Here is a 15,463-nt window from a genome sequence, read left to right as displayed (position 1 = left end):
CTCTCTCTCTCTCTCTCTCTCTCTCTCTCTCTCTCTCTGTGTACATGCATGTGAGAATACAAGTGTCAGCTGTGCTTGCTGGTATGTAATACTGTACATGTGTGCCCAGAGGTCAGCCTGAGGGATCTCCCTCCACCACTCACTCACCTTACTTTTGAGACAAGGTCTCTCTCCGGATCTGATCTCACACATTGGCTACCCTGACTAGCAGCAGGGTGGGACTCTGGCCAGCGTCATCACCAGCAGGGTGGGACTCTGGCCAGCCAGCACACCTGGCTTCTACATGGGTGCTGTGAATCCAATTCAGCGCCCCATGCTTGCACAGTAGGTACTTTATTGACTGAGACATCTCCCCAGACCCCACTATCACTATTTTACTATTTGTATCCTATAAAATCAGATTGTATATTTTAATCGTATACAACAAAATTATATACAATAAAACTTCAAAGATTTCCTGTTGAACACTTTAAAAATAAATCACCACTAATCACTCGTGCAGCCCCCTCCTTGAGGAGAGTGTGAGGATTCCAAAGGCCGATTCTCTCAAGAGCTAACTGGAAGTCACTAAGTAGTAGTCCTATGCTCTTTTTGTCTTTTGTGGGGGGGGGGCGGGGGGGGGTTCTCTGTGTAACAGCCCTGGCTGTCCTGGAACTTGGCTTTGTAGATCAGGCTGGCCTTGAATTCACAGAGATCTGGCTGCCTCTGGGACACTTGCAAGTGCTGGGACTAAATCCATGCACCACCACGCCCAGCTTCCTATACCTCTGTATGTGTTTTATAAGTTTTGAGTTTTCATAAGACTCATTTTGAGTTAATTTTTATAATTAAGATCTGGGTTAAAGTTCACTGATATATAACAACAATGCAAGGACTTCAATACAACTTAATAAAAAGGTTATCTTCTAACACTGAAGGGCTCCGTAATGCCTTTATGATACATCATAGCTTCCCGGTAACACTTAAAATCTGACAGTGAACCCTGCAGCTTTTCCAAAGCCACACTGTATTTGCCTTTCTTCATACATTTTAAAATTAGATTGTTGATTTCTAAACAGAATTCCATTAGGATTTTGACTCTCTTCTGTTTATTTTGTGAGAGAGTTCTGCAATACAGTCCTAGCTGCCCCAGAACTTGTGGTAATCCTCCTGCCTCTGCCCCCCCTACCCCATTTTTGGCATGTAGGCGGGACAACATACCCTGCTGTGTCCTCAGCTCTCAAGCTCTGTTCTGAACATCCCACCTCTGCATATTCATTTGCAGATTAATTTTTTCAACCTATGTCTGCCAATGGAATTTTGAAGTTCAGGAGCCTTTTCTTGCTGTTAAAAATATTTTTAAATTTACATTTATTTATTTATTTATTTACTTCATACATTTGTCAGAGGACAAGTTACAGGAGCTGACTTTCTTTTTCTACCACATGGGGTTCAGAAATCAAAGTCAGGCTGTCAGGCTTTGTAGCAAGCATCTCTATCCAGAAGCCATCTTGCCAGCCCCCAAATTCTTTTTAAAAATTTGAAATAACTATAGATTCAAAGACAACAGAAAACTCTTGCAGCTCTTCCTTGGTCTGAGAAAGATTTTCTCATCCCTCAAAACTGCCAGGTGTGTTAGGTCGTCAGCACACTGTCCGGACTGCAGTTAGGGCTTTGCTGAGTTAGGGCAGTGCGGGCTGAGAGGTTCTCCAAGATCCGTGACCTCACCACAACACAACCCCTGCATCTACGACTCCGAGAACATCAGGGAAGGGAAGATGGGGACTGTAAGTGCCGAAGCACCAGGAGATCTGCTGTGAGATTGTGACTCCTAGGAATGACAGAAAGATTTACCCATGGCACTTCAACAGCATGGCTGCCTAAGCAAGGTCTGAAGAACTACCACCGCGGTCAGCACACTGACATGGAAAGGGCAAATCTCCCCGTCCAGACTCAAAGACATAAATAAGCAATCCTTACAGTGGGAGAAACGGTCTCCCTAGGAATAAGCTCCCTACAGTTCCACTGGTCAGCCTTGAAATAAGATACTGGCAAGTTGTGTGTAGACTGTATGTTTAGAGCTTTCTTCTCTTTATGTATGTATGTGTATGTATATATATATATGTGTGTGTGTGTATTATAACAATAACAATTTAATAAGAGGCCACGAATTTTAGAGGAGGCAAAGGTGGAGGGGACACAGGAAAACCGAGAAGATGCAATTATAGTTTAATCTCAGAAAAAGTGAAAAGACAAAGTACACAGACACTATGGCGCCTGGAACAGGAGTTCGAGTCTCTTTTCTTTGGGGTGGTGTCAGACACCAAGGCCAAGGTAACTCACTGGAGTTCCAGTTACTTGCTTACGGTTTCAGAGGGTTAGCTCGTTATAGCTGAGAGCTTTACATCCACAGACAACAGAAGAGAGACGCTAGGTAGGCCTGGGGTAGGCTTCTAAAACCTCAAAGCCTACTTCCAGTGACGCAAGCAAGCAAGAAGTATAAGCCTATGGATTCCATGCTCAGTCACACCACCAGAGGTGGCCACTCTAGGCCCCAGTAGGTGACTTTGTACAGATGTGCACATTGGCAGCACTAATTGGACTCAGTGTGTTACAATAGCAGAGTGTTTAAATTGGGAGGGAGACATGTTGGGGACGGAGTGCAGGGTAGTTGAGAGGGAGGGAACGGGGGTGATATGACCACGATACAGTGTACATGTATTAAATCTTCTAGGAAGAAAAGAAGAACTCAGGTGATAGACTGTATGTCTAGAGCTTTCTCCTCTTTATTATTCCAGGGTTACCATCCAAGTCACTCGGTAGGCTTCTCTCCCCATGAAAGCATTTTCCCTGTGGAAACAGGAAGAACAAACCAGGTGGACTGTGGAAAACTGCTCATGAAGCGCTGTCACGGAACAATCTGGTCTCCAGGGTATGAACTGCTCAGGTGACTCTACTTTGAGAAGGCAGACACCTTGAGCAGATAAGGAATGACAGCTTTGACTTAGCTAAGTGTAATGGCTCACACCCAGGGTCCCAGCCTCCTAGCACTCTGGGGGCTAAGGCAGGAGGACTGAAAGTTGGAGACTAGTCTGCACCACAGAGTGAGTTCCAGGCCAGGCTGGGCTACATAGCAAGACCCTGTGTTAAAAAGATTTTTTGAGGCGGGTGGATTTCTGAGTTCGAGGCCAGCCTGGTCTACAGAGTGAGTTCCAGGACTGCCAGGGCTATACAGAGAAACTCTGTCTTGAACCCCCCGCCCCAAATATATATTTTAAAAAAGATGTCTTCATTACAGCCACAGTCAGTGCTATCTTACAAAGCTAAGTAGAGGACCAGCAACTGCGGTCTCTGGTTTTTCTCCAGAGGAGTAGAAAAGTAGAAAGCTCGTCTGCATAAACACCAAAGACAGCTGTTCACTGCAGCTCTGTTCATACCTGCCCAAACCTCAAGTCACCAAAGATGTCCTTTTTAAAAAAGTGTTTATTTTATATATATATATATATATATATATATATATATATACACACACACACACACATATATATATATATATACACACTGTCACTGTCTTCAGACACACCAGAAGAGGGAATTGAATCCCATTACAGATGGTTGTAAGCCACCATGTGGCTGCTGGTAATTGAACTCAGGACCTCTGGAAGAGCAGTCAGTGCTCAACCCCTGAGCCATCTCTCCAGCCCCACAAAAGATGTACTTTAGTAGGCGAGGATAAACTGAGATGCTTACAGAAAATACTATTACTTATCACTAAAAAGAGGTGATCACTCAAGGTATGAAAAGACACGGAGTATGTTTAAATGATATTATTAAAAAAAGCCAATTCAAAATGGCTAGAGAGTGATTTTCTACTTTGATCACAGGACATATGGAAGGCAAAGCTGTAAACTGTAAAGAGGTCAGTGCTTGCCAGGGCTTGGCCGAGAAGGGGGGGATGAATAAAGTGGAGCAGAGGGGATTTTTTTAGAGCAATGAGACAATTCTGTGTGATGTAATATCCAGGACACATTATTAAACATTCATCCAAAGCCATACACTGGACAGTAGCAAGCGGGACCCCACTATGAAGGATGGCCTCCCATGATAAAGCTAACACAACACTCCATGTCTGTCAGAAACTAAGTGGTACTGTTGGTGGAATGCAGAGGCTACTTCCTTAAGGTTAGAAGGTTATGGGACATTTCTGTACATCTACTTATTTTTTTTTCTTTTTGAGACAGGGTCTCACTATGTGTCTCTAGCTGACATGGAACTTGTTATGCAGACTAGGATAGCCTTGAACTCACAGAGAAATCTGTTTCCCAAGTGCTGGGATGAAAGGCCATATCCTGCTACTTAATTTTGATATAAGCCTAAACCTCCTCTAAAAGATAAAATCTTACATGTGTTCTAATAGATGTATAACTAGAAGGGAATGAAATGCAGTCAGGTTGGGCCCAGCACAGAATCTAGCCTTTGTGTGTCAGGCCCAGCCCTCCTGGGGCTTTCCAAAGGTGACTCCAAGGCTCACAGCCTGGCCCCTAAGCACACAGTAGCATAGTACTTACATTGTGTTCACTTTCCCGGGTCCATCCTGCCACACATGGCTTAGAACCTCACTGCATGCCAAAACCCTTTACATTCCCTCTAGTGAGAAGGCCCTGCTCACTCCTTATCCTTTGTCTGGCCAACATTGATATTTCCTTTACTAATCCCTTTAGATTGGGTCAGGGCCCTCATTTACCCTTGTCACAGACAATGCTATATAGTTGTGGGTTTTTTGATTGATTTTGTTTTTAACTTGATTATGACCTATGATCCTGTAGTGGCTATTCCTGGTTGTCAACTTGACTATATTTGGAATGAACTACAATCCAGAATTATCAGTGATCCTTATCTGGAGGCTTGGAGATAGATCTTGAGGCATAGTGGCTAAGGATTCCAGAAGATTAAATCTCTGAGTTCAAGGTCATCTGGGATTAAAGGTGTGGTAGAACACACCTTTAATCTGGGCTACACCTTCTGCTGGAGACAATATATAAGGACATTGGAAGAAGGGAGTCTTGCTCTTGCTCCTCCGCCTGCTTGTTGAGTGAGACTGAGTAACTGCTAGATCCTTGGACTTCCATTCACAGCTACTGTTGACCATTGTTGGGAATTGGACTGCAGACTGTTAAGTCATCAACAAATTCCCTTACTATATAGAGACTATCCCTAAGTGCTGTGACTCTAGAGAACCCTGACTAATACAGATCCTATCAGACACAGTTCTAGGTCCTGGAAAACTTACCAATGAATGAAACAAAAGCTCCCACTCTTGAGAAGTCTACACTCGAGTGGTGCCTTCCCCTTGGCCTATGAGTTTGAGATGCACACAGAAAGGGGGCATGCTCTGCCTACAGGGCTGCTGTCCAAGGTGCCTACCCCAGCGCACACCCCAGCTCCTGAGCTGGCACTGTACGTGATCTGATGGAGCTGATGGAGCTAACAGGCCTCAGAACATCTGCAGTCCGGTACAGTCCACTGGATAAGCCCGTAATGGCAGTAGCAGCAGCAGGATCCCTGAGCAGAGAGAGAGGCCAAGGAACACTGGGATCCACAAAAGAGTGTGCACAAGGGATTGTCTATGACATCTGTCTTCCTTCCTGATTACCCGTTATCTTCCATGAGGCATATCAATGCCCCCAACACACCTTCATAAGACAGATAAAGGATGTATAAGGAAGTCCAGGATGGAGTGGGTTACTAAACTTGACTGGATATCAGACTGGCTGGGCAATGGGGCAGTGCCTGAGAAGCTAATTCTTACAAGCTCTTCGGATTATTCTGATGTAGCCACCCGCACAGCAGGGCTTCAGACAGACCATCGTCCTTTAGGGTGTGCCTCCATCTGTCCTGAGCCACCATAATTTCCTCTTCAACCTCATGTTCTGCTACCACAGCCTCCATTTCTTTCCGGGCTCTGCTCAAATCTCATCTTCTTGATAAATATTTCACAAACCAGACTTCTGCCTTAAAGGGGAAAGTTATGTGTACGTATGTGTGTATCTGCATGTGAATACAGACACCTGTAGAACCAGAGGGCTGGTGGAACCCCCTGAAACTGTGGTTACAGTTGGATGTGAGCTGTTCCACATTAGGTGCTGGGAACTGTTAGGTCGGTCCTCTGTAGGAGACGGGCTTTTAACCACTGAGCAATCTCTCTAGACTGGTTCTTGTTTTGTCTGAGAGATAGTGTCTCTGTGTGTAGTTAGGCTGGTCTTGAACTGATCCTCCTGCCCCAGGCTCCCAAGTGCTGGCTTCCAGGCTTATACAATCACACTTCTTAACACAGCAGACCCCTCCCTTTACCTTTCTTATCCCCTCCCCCTGTTTACTTTGATCCAAACACTTAGCTCCTTCTGCTGTAAATGACAAGGTAAGTCTGACTCGTAGGCTCAGGGAAGTCTACTCCTCCATTTGAGAATCTCTGCAGGCTTGTTCCAAAATGCAGCCACCACCAAAGGTTAAGTGACTAAAGTTATAATTACATGAGTGACACTGAGCATATAAAGGTAAAGTGCACCCGCTTGTCCTTTTCTAACCTGAAACGCCATCATTTGTATGTCTCCCCGAGAGTCTTTACCCTGTAGACTTGCATAGATATGATGCATAAAGGCATGTTCCTGAATAGTTTTTCTCTACCCTAAGTCCAGTGACACCAACTGGTGAGCTGAAATTAACTTCAATAGGAGCAGTTCACAGGAGAGGTAAGCATGACGAACTGGGTTTAAAAGTATTGTTTCATTGATTTGTCCCTGGTTGGCATGGTCCAAATTCAGCTCATCTGTTGTATTTATAGTTTTCTTGCATTAAAACCATGCCCACTCACATACTATCTGTGGCTGCTTTATACAGAACCAAGGTAGGCAGTTACAGCTATAGCTGAAAAGTCCCACAGTAGCAGCCCTTCACAGAAGACAGTTCCTGGCAACTGGTCTGTCCTTAAGTAATAGAAGCTGGGCTGGGGTGGCGCACGCCTTTAATCCCAGCACTTGGAGGTAGAGGCAGGTGGATCTCTATGAATTTGAGGCCAGCCTGGTCTACAGAGCAAATTCCAGAACAGCCAGGGCTGCCCAGAGAACCCCTGACTTGAAAGTTTAAAAGAATAAAAGAAAGAAAAGAAAATCCTAGAGAAAACGTTAGCTATGCAAAGCCAGTCAGGTCATGGAGGGAGAGAGATTTCAAAGTCTCTCTTATTGTTTCATAGTTTCTGCTATTTCATATTTTTGTTTTCTCGCCCTCTAGTTTGAATAGAAATTCCAATCCTTATGATGGAATCCGCATTTGTTTAGACATGATCACATGCTGGCCAGGGATAGAAAGAAGACTTAAACAAAATTCAAGGAAAGTGTAAGTACGTTGGGAGAGAAAACTAAGGGAGAGCTAAGCAAAGGAACTAAGACAGCTCTCTGAGTTTGAGGCTAGCCTGGGCAACATAGCAAGACAATTATTTCAAAAACAAAATTGACAGCTCTGTGCTTAGAAACACACTCCACTCTTACGAAAGATCCAAGTTTGCCTCCCAACACCCAAGCACCATAACCGCCTAGAGCTCTAACTCCTAGGGACAGCACTCTCTCTGGCCTCTGCAAGCACCCCTACACACACACACACACACACACACACACACACACACACACACACACACCATATAAATAAAAATAAATTACTAATTAAAACCCAAAACAGGCTGGATGTGGTGGTGCATGGCTTTAATCCCAGCCCTTAAACAATAGAGGCAGGCAGATCTCTTGTGAGTTCAAGATCATCCTGGTCTACAAAGAGAGTTCTAGGACAGCCAGGGCTCTGTCACACCAAGACACCCTGTCTCCAAAACCCAAAACCAAAGTCAAACAAAAGAATAGTAACTGAACAATAAAATTTATAATAAGAGCATTATAAGATTATTTTTAGATTTCTATCAGTAAAATTTATAATACACACATATACTATTTGAGGGATACTTGTCTCCACTACAGTGTAAGCCAGTCTACAGCCATACCACCTAAACTGTGCCTGATTTCAACTGAATATAAGCTCATTTTATTCTAGGAATTATACAGAGAAAAGAAGGTCACAGGTGCCAGTCAACATATGTGGCCTGGATAGAGACGGGCAGTTTGGGAACTCCCCTTTTCATGGATTGACTTTTCGGACCTACATCATGTTCTCGGCTCTACCAGCAACCAGTCATGTGAACTTGTAAACTATATAACCTTTAAAAATCTTAGCTTCATTTAAAAAGAGGGGTCCATCTTCTTATCTTATAGGGAGGTCATGATCATATTCACCACCTGCCTCATACTGAGCTTCTCCACAGATGGGTGTGGCCTCTTGCCCCTTCACCCTTTACCCCTGGAGACACAGTCCTGATGCTGTCGCACATTTCAGTGATGTCACAGCTCCCCTGCCTGGCAGCTCCAGCACCATCCTATGTTACTCAGCCGAGCGCTGCAGTGCGAGGAGCAGGGTGCAGGCAGCACTGGTCCAGTCTTGCTCCTACAGCCCCAGCATGAGTCCATCTACAAAGAAGAGGCCGAGAGATAAAGTGCCTTCTAAGGTCAGACCTTGTCCTGGAGCCCCAGCAGGCCCCATAAAAGGGGTCTAATCAGAGAATCCAGCCACAGCAAAGACAGTCTCTCCAGCCATGTGGGAAGGGGAAAGGGGAAGGAGAAATAGAGGCCGGTAGAGCTAAAACTCTCTCAGTTCTGTTCCAAACCCAAAACACCAAGATTCCAGTCTAGGACTGCTCAGACTGTACTCAAACAGGAAAGGCACAATACAGGAACTCGAGGGGATTCCCCTATACTAGCTCGCTCTCTTTCTTCCTACCCCTCAGACACAAGATGAGAAACTGCAGGACAAGATAACCCAGCATGTGAGCAAAGTGATTGAGCGGAACCGACTTAAAATGGTGAGATGTTCTATTTTAGCCCCTGCTTAGGGAAGCCAACCCCCATCTGAAGTGCCACCCCCAGGTGCTAGACCCGGTGAGCCATGGGAGCCAGCAGACTCATCCCTGGGCTGAGCCAAGCAACAGACGGGATGAAGGGCTCCCCTGGGAGATCTGGAGACCTCTTTCCGGTTTCTTGACCCTGACAGGTATTAAAAAACTTGTCCCTCTTGAAGCTATTCAAGAGCTCAAATAGCCGGATCCAGGAACTCCATAAGCTGGCCAGAAGGTGCTGGAATTCAATGCTCAGAGTTCCAAAGATCCTGCAAATCTCTTCTAGGTAAGCTTGCCCACACCCCCTCCTTATATACTCACAAAATGGACCCAATGGCTATCTTTCCCAGGAACAGAAACTTAGTAAAGGATTGGAAACAGTGGCCCTCTTTATAGAAGGGCTCTGTGCAACAGGTATTCACTCAAGCTATTTTACTGATAGGGCCTGAAGCTCAGGAAGTGAAGTGATTTAGCTTGGCCAGCTGAATTGATAATTGGTAGAGTACCTGTCTGAAGTCATTCCTACCTCATAGCAAAACTGTAGCTGTAACAGCGATCAGTCACCTAGTGAGGCGGCGAAGGGCCCACTGGTCACTGGGGTACTGAGTGTGCATGTGCTGGGGAGCTTTCTCTGCTTCCTCCTCTCCCTGGCAGCCTCGCCCAGAGACTCACTCACAGACTGCCCTCTGAATCTGATGACCCATGCTCTTGCTTACTCTAGAATTTGAAGAACAAGTGTGTAAGTGTCCGCTCTCTGCTTGGCATGTTACACATGCACCTACTTAGTTCCTTCTTCACAACAATCCTACGTGTGCCCCATTTTTATGATGGAGACCCAGGGCTCTGGGAGGTTACATGTCTCACCTCATCTGTATGATCAGAGTCCAGCATGTCTGTCTCCAAAGACTGCTGCAGTCTGCTGCGGCTCCACTGCTTCCTACTTGGCAGATCCTGAGAGCCGCCATCCACTGGCATCGCTCTCATCAGCTAGGATGAGCTAGTGTGGGGTTTTGCCCAGCTGGCACAGTACTCCTGAGGAAATCTCCTTTCTGGTAAGAGAGAGAGAGAGAGAGAGAGAGAGAGAGAGAGAGAGAGAGAGAGAGAGAGAGAGAGAGAGAGAGAGAATATATTTCTGACTGTTAATTCCTTCCTGAGGCTCTTTCTTTAATGTGGCCTCCCAGATACAGGTGACCGGGAAGCCCAGAACCACCTGGCTCAGGGTGACAGAACACCATGGTTCTGAAAACACAGAAACATCTCTTAAAAACAGTTGTCCCTAACTAACCCTCAATGTGAGGGGCATCTTACCTTCACCCTGCCTTCTACCCAAGGCAGGTGAGGGTACTGGAGAAGGCTCCTCGGAATGCCATGATTTCTCAGAATATAATTTGAAAGGAACACTGGACAGGCTTCCCTCTCAGTTGAGACAGAAGCCTAGCATAGTGGCAGGTGCCAACAACATACTATCCTTAGGCTCCTGCTATCTGACTTCCCGAGGTCTCACATCCATTCTGCCCATACTACTCTTACACCACACCCAGGCTCCAGAGACATTTCTTTTCAGTCTGGTTCAGGGAGCCTGGTAGAGCTAGAACTCTACATAGCAACCACCTCAGGGCTGGGTTGGAAGGACCCTGTTAGCCCTGATCTGCTAATGGTCTTTCTTCTCCCTGCCAGGGACAAGGACAAAGTGAAACAAAATAATATAAAGTTCCAAGAGATTAGGGTCCTTGAAATGAGACCAAATTCTAAGAAGGCAGAGTCCGTAAAGGAACCCAAGCAAAAAACATCCAAAAAGTGGAAGCCCAAGCAAGGATCTAAGGGGTCACCTGCAGCCGTGACATGGAGAAAAAAGCAGGAAATATTTAAAGTCTCCAAGGTATCAAAGAGTGGTGGCTTGCAAACCAGGGCCCAGAAGAGGAAGACCTACGTTAAGAAGCCCCGAGTTGTCTTCTTAAAGACCTACCATCACAGTACTACCATGGGGAAGATGAAGGCACTGGATATAACTGACCAGTTGGTCTGGTTTGAGGGGCTTCCCACACGCATACACATCCCAGGGCGCCGGATCATGTGTAGATCGTCTACCTACCGGTGCCTCAAGCGCTCCTGCACCCGTTTCTGCTGTGCATCACTCTGAGCTGCCTACGCACCATCCACACTAGGTAAGTGTGACACCACCTCAGCCAGGCTCATGCTCGGGGCTGTGGGTCTTGGTGAGTGTGGTTGGCAGTACTGGGAGACTCCATCTCCAGAGAGGGGAAGCAGGCCACACAGCAGGCTAATAGCTGGGCTGAGGTTACATCTCGGTCTGACTCTGAGCTCCAGGAAAGGTACAATGGAATTGAGACCTGATATGCACCATCTCAAATGAGGAGGCCTCAGGAGAGTGGAAACCGCTCTGTCTCTGAAGCTCAATTGATGTTTAAACCTAGGGAGAAGGAGCCACACTGGGCTTTATTGCGTCACTTCCCTTTAGAATCAACTCTGATTTATTCACATTTTAAATAAGACTTATGCTAAAAAGAAAGTTCTTAAAGCAAAGACAAGAAACTCTCCCCTTCACTGGTTGAGGTTCCCATGAATGGAAGAGGCTGACCTTGTCATGAAGTCCACATTAATGTGTTTCCTTTTGGTAAAACCAGAGAGCTCCAATTTGCCACAAAAAAAAAAAAACACAAAGCGCCCAGGCCCTGTGCTTGCTCATCGAATAACAGCGCCCTCTAGGGGCGGTTCTCATAACTAACAGGATGCTCTGCTTTCAGGTGGTGTGTAACCCTGGATGGGACTTGAATTGTAAGAAGTAGAGATCGTGCTATCAGCTTAGTGGAAGGGATAGGCAAGAAAGTCGCAAGTCTACAAATAAAATCTCCCCTATGGCACTACTGGCTCTGCCTATCTGAGGCTGACATCACATAAACATGGAGCAAAGGTTTCCTGGGGAGGTGCAGGGGAGGAGGGTGGGTGTGTATGTGTCTTGAGTCGGCTATCCTCCTCCATCCCACGGCTCGTAAGGTCATTTTGTAAAACCAGAACAGAAAATCTACCAAGCTGTGTCCTTCAGCCTCCCCTAACTCCCCCACAAGGTGGCCCCTTTGAGCAGTGCACACTTCCTCTATGAAGTCAGAGCCCACTTGTCTCCTGGGTACAGGTACCTCATAATGGTCCTGCGACCCAAGGAGCAGCAGAGACTTGTATGCCTCTACAGCAGGTGACTCTCACCCAGGCTTGCTCAGAGAGGAGTCACCAGAGCAAAGTTACCCTCATTCTCCTGGCTTCTCTCCATTCTACTTTCCTAAGGGGAGAAGTCACACGGACTTGGCCCACAGTCTTCCCAGAATCCAGCTCCCCATAGATTATCAGTGCTTGTGGTGTCAATAACTGGGCCTCCTTGGTCACAGATTATGGATCCTGTCCAACCACTCTAACCTTAGTCAAAGATCATGGGAAAACCAGGACAGGTAGGGTAGGCAAGTATCCTACAGCTGAGGTCTAACACAGGTTCACTCTTGAGCCAGGCCCTGGCCAACTTGATCTCATCTCTGTCACCAGTTGTCAGCAGGAACCATAGGCCTTGTACACACAGCTGGGGAGAGTCAAAGGGTCCCAGGTCTCCTCCCTGGAGCTGGCTTCCATGAGTGTGCCTGCCCTCAGGTGAGGCACCAAAGGGCAGGTCCTTCCACAGAGCCCTCTGGGAGGAGAAGGATGGAGGTCGGCCTCACTTGCTCTCACACTGCTGCTCCCTTCTGGGCCTGGCACTGCCATCTGTATTGGAGAGACAGCCTGAGAACATGGACCGGCCAGAGCCCACATGGCATCGGGAGTATCCCACTACACTGCTGTTTCTTAGAGGTGGAGCCCAAGGGCATCTGAGCATCTGTGGCCCTCCTGTGTATCACCGCCCCTACCGCTTCCCGGGACCCTCCTCCCCAGTTGCTCTTCTCCAGCTGTTTTCCTGCTCAGTGGTCTCCATTTTGGGTCCCATCAACCTTGGTAAATAACCTCTGTTCAATCTCTTCCCAACCTCCTGTTTTATTAACCTGTGACCTCAGACCAGCATCTTTCAGTAGGTGCTCAGGGCACAAGCTCTGTCTTCATGGCATCCAGTTCTGAGAGGGACTCGGGTACAGGCTCCAGTGGAGAAGGCCTGACCAAGGTTGACATGCTGCAGTCTGTGCCCAGGAGGAGTTAGGCTGAGGCCTATGTGCAGAGGCTGAGGTCCACCACCGCCAAGGGGAAGAAGGGCATGGTGAAAGGCACAACTTCTGCCTCCAACATAACTTCTTCCAACATGGCCATGTCCCCAAGCCCTGGACATTTGTGACTGCCATCTGCTTACATTCTACTGCCTCCTTCCCTGTATTTAACTACTTAAGGTTTGGTAAGATCCACTATTTGAGAAAAGAGTATCCCAGAAATGGTGTTGAACTTACTCTGTAGAGCAGGCTGGCCCCCCATTCCAGATCCGCCTGCCTCTGCCATCCGGGTGCCGGGACTGAAGGTGTGCGCCTCCACATCTCACTATTTCAATTGTTTCTGTTTGTTTTTTTAAGGGACACTAGCTGGGAGAGGTGGGGCCTTTAATCCCAGCATTGGGGAAACAGAGCTAGAGGGATCCCCATGAGTCCCAGGCTACCCTGGTTTATATAGATAGCACTTGCCAAGTCTACACACTGAGACCTTGTCTCAAAGGGGGGGGGGGCGGTACCACTAACACCCATCTGGAGGTTCTGAAGTAAATGAAGCTTATGTGGAAGGTCAGTTTGTGGGGTGCTGAAGGACTTTAGACTCCCCCAAGCTTCCTTCACAGTTCCATTCCCTAACATCCCAGGCTTGGTCCTGCTTCTCCCTTGTGAGCTGCTAATTGGCTGCCAATAAGGAACTAGCTGTCGGTTTCCTAACATACCCCAGTTATCTGGATCACGCTTGGAACGGGAGTTGTGTGGTGTGGAGCTGAATTGTTAACACCTTCGTTGTAGTCCCCCTCTCCGTGGATTAAGTGAGAATATTCATGAGCAGGGGGAGGCAGACTGGTAAAAAGAGTCTCTTCTATAAAATGGGTATGCAGGAGGGAGCCTGCTAACTTTTATAATCATTGGTCATTGCCTACTTTCCAGATCTGTGCTACATGTGGGATCTCATGAAATTCTCACAATAATCTAAAGAAGTTGAGTACAATCTGCCCTCCACGGTCCTGAGCCCTGCATACATACATGGATTCATCCAGCTGTAGATGGGAAATACTTGATAAAGATGTCCCTCCACACTAAGTATGTTGGCTTTCCTTGTACCCTGAACAATACTGCATGCCCACCTCCCCACCACACTGCACCATTTGAAGCATGAAAGAATGTATATAGTTAACATGGAAACACTCCAGTACTGTCTTTTGCAGGGGTTGGGGTTAGAGTGTGAGATACAATCGCACTCCAGGGGCTGGTGAGATGGCTCAGTAGGTAAGAGCACCCGACTGTTCTTCCAAAGGTCCAAAGTTCAAATCCCAGTAACCACATGGTGGCTCATAACCACCCGTAATGAGATCTGATGCCCTCTTCTGGTGTGTCTGAAGACAGCTACAGTGTACTTACATATAATAAAAAAATAAATAAATAATCGCACTCCAGCCAAGCTGGCCTCTACTCAGTCACCCCATGCAGCTTCCTAGTCCTCCAGACGGCAGGTCCCACTGAGTAGGATGTGCCAGGACACTCGGCTCCCACGCCCCTCTCCTGCCACAACAGTTTCCCTTAGCTCTTGTCACTCTCCTACAAGCTGTGATGTTTGGTCTCTGACTGCCCTTTGGTCAGAAGAAGGAAGTCACCCCAAAGCCACAGAGGAGAGCCCCAGAAACTCAGCTTCCAGGAGAGCCTTTATGAGTCATGATTCCTTCAGGACTTAGGAGGACCTGGGGCCTTCCCTCAAACCCCTCCCTCCAAGATGTCTGCCAGTGCAGTCTGACTTCCATGTAGTCTTTCTAGGGGCTGCCTAGAAAGAGGAGCTAGGTCTCCTCTAAGCCATACTCCACCCCACCTCACCTGTCTTTTGGGGTTAACTGTTTTGAGCGGCAAGTGCACAAGTCTCCACATGTCTCTTGAATTCAGGTGTGAGGCAGAGTGAAGGGAGAGGCAGGGTCAAGACTTCAGGTCTCCAGAGGAGGTATGTTCATTCACCAGGAAGCCAGAGGTAGGTCTGTTTTAGACTGCAGCCTTCATCCTCTGGAAAGACACACATGGCATGCGTTCCTCTGTCACTTGTTAAGCTGTGGTCCTTGTACACCGCCTGCGCATTTTTCATGACTAGCTTGTTATGCTTTTAAAACTCTGTTCAGCCTAATCTAGAGTGATAGTTCGGTCTGAAGGCCTGGCTATAAGGTTATATAGACTGCTGGGCCAATCAGAATTTACATATCCTAATCTCTGCCCTCTGCGCAAGAGTGCAATGTCACCTCCAGAGCCCAAATTCCAAGGCTGACAAGCTCGTTTCCTTATCTGTAAA

General features: G+C 47.0%; 2 protein-coding genes across 3 annotated transcripts in view; one reads left to right on the top strand and one right to left on the bottom strand.

Annotated features, from left to right (window-relative positions):
* Dbndd2 (dysbindin domain containing 2) overlaps positions 1-15,221 on the bottom strand; it is a 23,271-nt gene extending 8,050 nt beyond the window's left edge. Inside the window, exons 1-2 of the mRNA XM_029474010.1 lie at positions 15,004-15,221; positions 9,833-10,017 (exon numbers count right to left, since the gene is read on the bottom strand). The gene's annotated coding sequence lies outside the window, so the exon portion shown is untranslated. The remainder of the gene's footprint in view (positions 1-9,832; positions 10,018-15,003) is intronic.
* Tp53tg5 (TP53 target 5) lies at positions 8,466-14,147 on the top strand. Of its 2 annotated transcripts, none has more exons than XM_021149247.2 (5): positions 8,466-8,581; positions 8,861-8,935; positions 9,124-9,254; positions 10,646-11,133; positions 11,734-11,847. In XM_021149247.2, the coding sequence occupies exons 1-4, from the start codon at positions 8,534-8,536 to the stop codon at positions 11,106-11,108; spliced, it is 717 nt and encodes a 238-aa protein (XP_021004906.2). In that variant the 5' UTR covers positions 8,466-8,533; the 3' UTR covers positions 11,109-11,133; positions 11,734-11,847. The 2 variants fall into 2 exon arrangements, with proteins under 2 accessions (XP_021004906.2, XP_021004914.2); XM_021149255.2 differs by lacking the exon at positions 11,734-11,847 and adding an exon at positions 14,086-14,147 and having other exon boundaries at positions 8,500-8,581.
* Positions 15,222-15,463: the final 242 nt, after the last annotated feature.

The sequence above is a fragment of the Mus caroli genome, chromosome 2, assembly GCF_900094665.2.
Source record: "Mus caroli chromosome 2, CAROLI_EIJ_v1.1, whole genome shotgun sequence".
Taxonomy (NCBI): Eukaryota; Metazoa; Chordata; class Mammalia; order Rodentia; family Muridae; genus Mus; species Mus caroli.
The sequence above is the reverse complement of the archived record's forward strand: the minus strand, read 5'-3'. Positions and strand labels throughout refer to the sequence as shown.

Excerpts from the sequence above, each read along its gene's own strand:
- Tp53tg5 (XM_021149255.2), top strand. The coding sequence starts at position 8,534 with ATGAGTCCATCTACAAAGAAGAGGCCGAGAGATAAAGTGCCTTCTAAG. Across the intron at positions 8,582-8,860 it reads GAGATAAAGTGCCTTCTAAG|ACACAAGATGAGAAACTGCA; the intron begins GTCAGACCTTGT and ends CCTACCCCTCAG. Across the intron at positions 9,255-10,645 it reads ATCCTGCAAATCTCTTCTAG|GGACAAGGACAAAGTGAAAC; the intron begins GTAAGCTTGCCC and ends TCTCCCTGCCAG.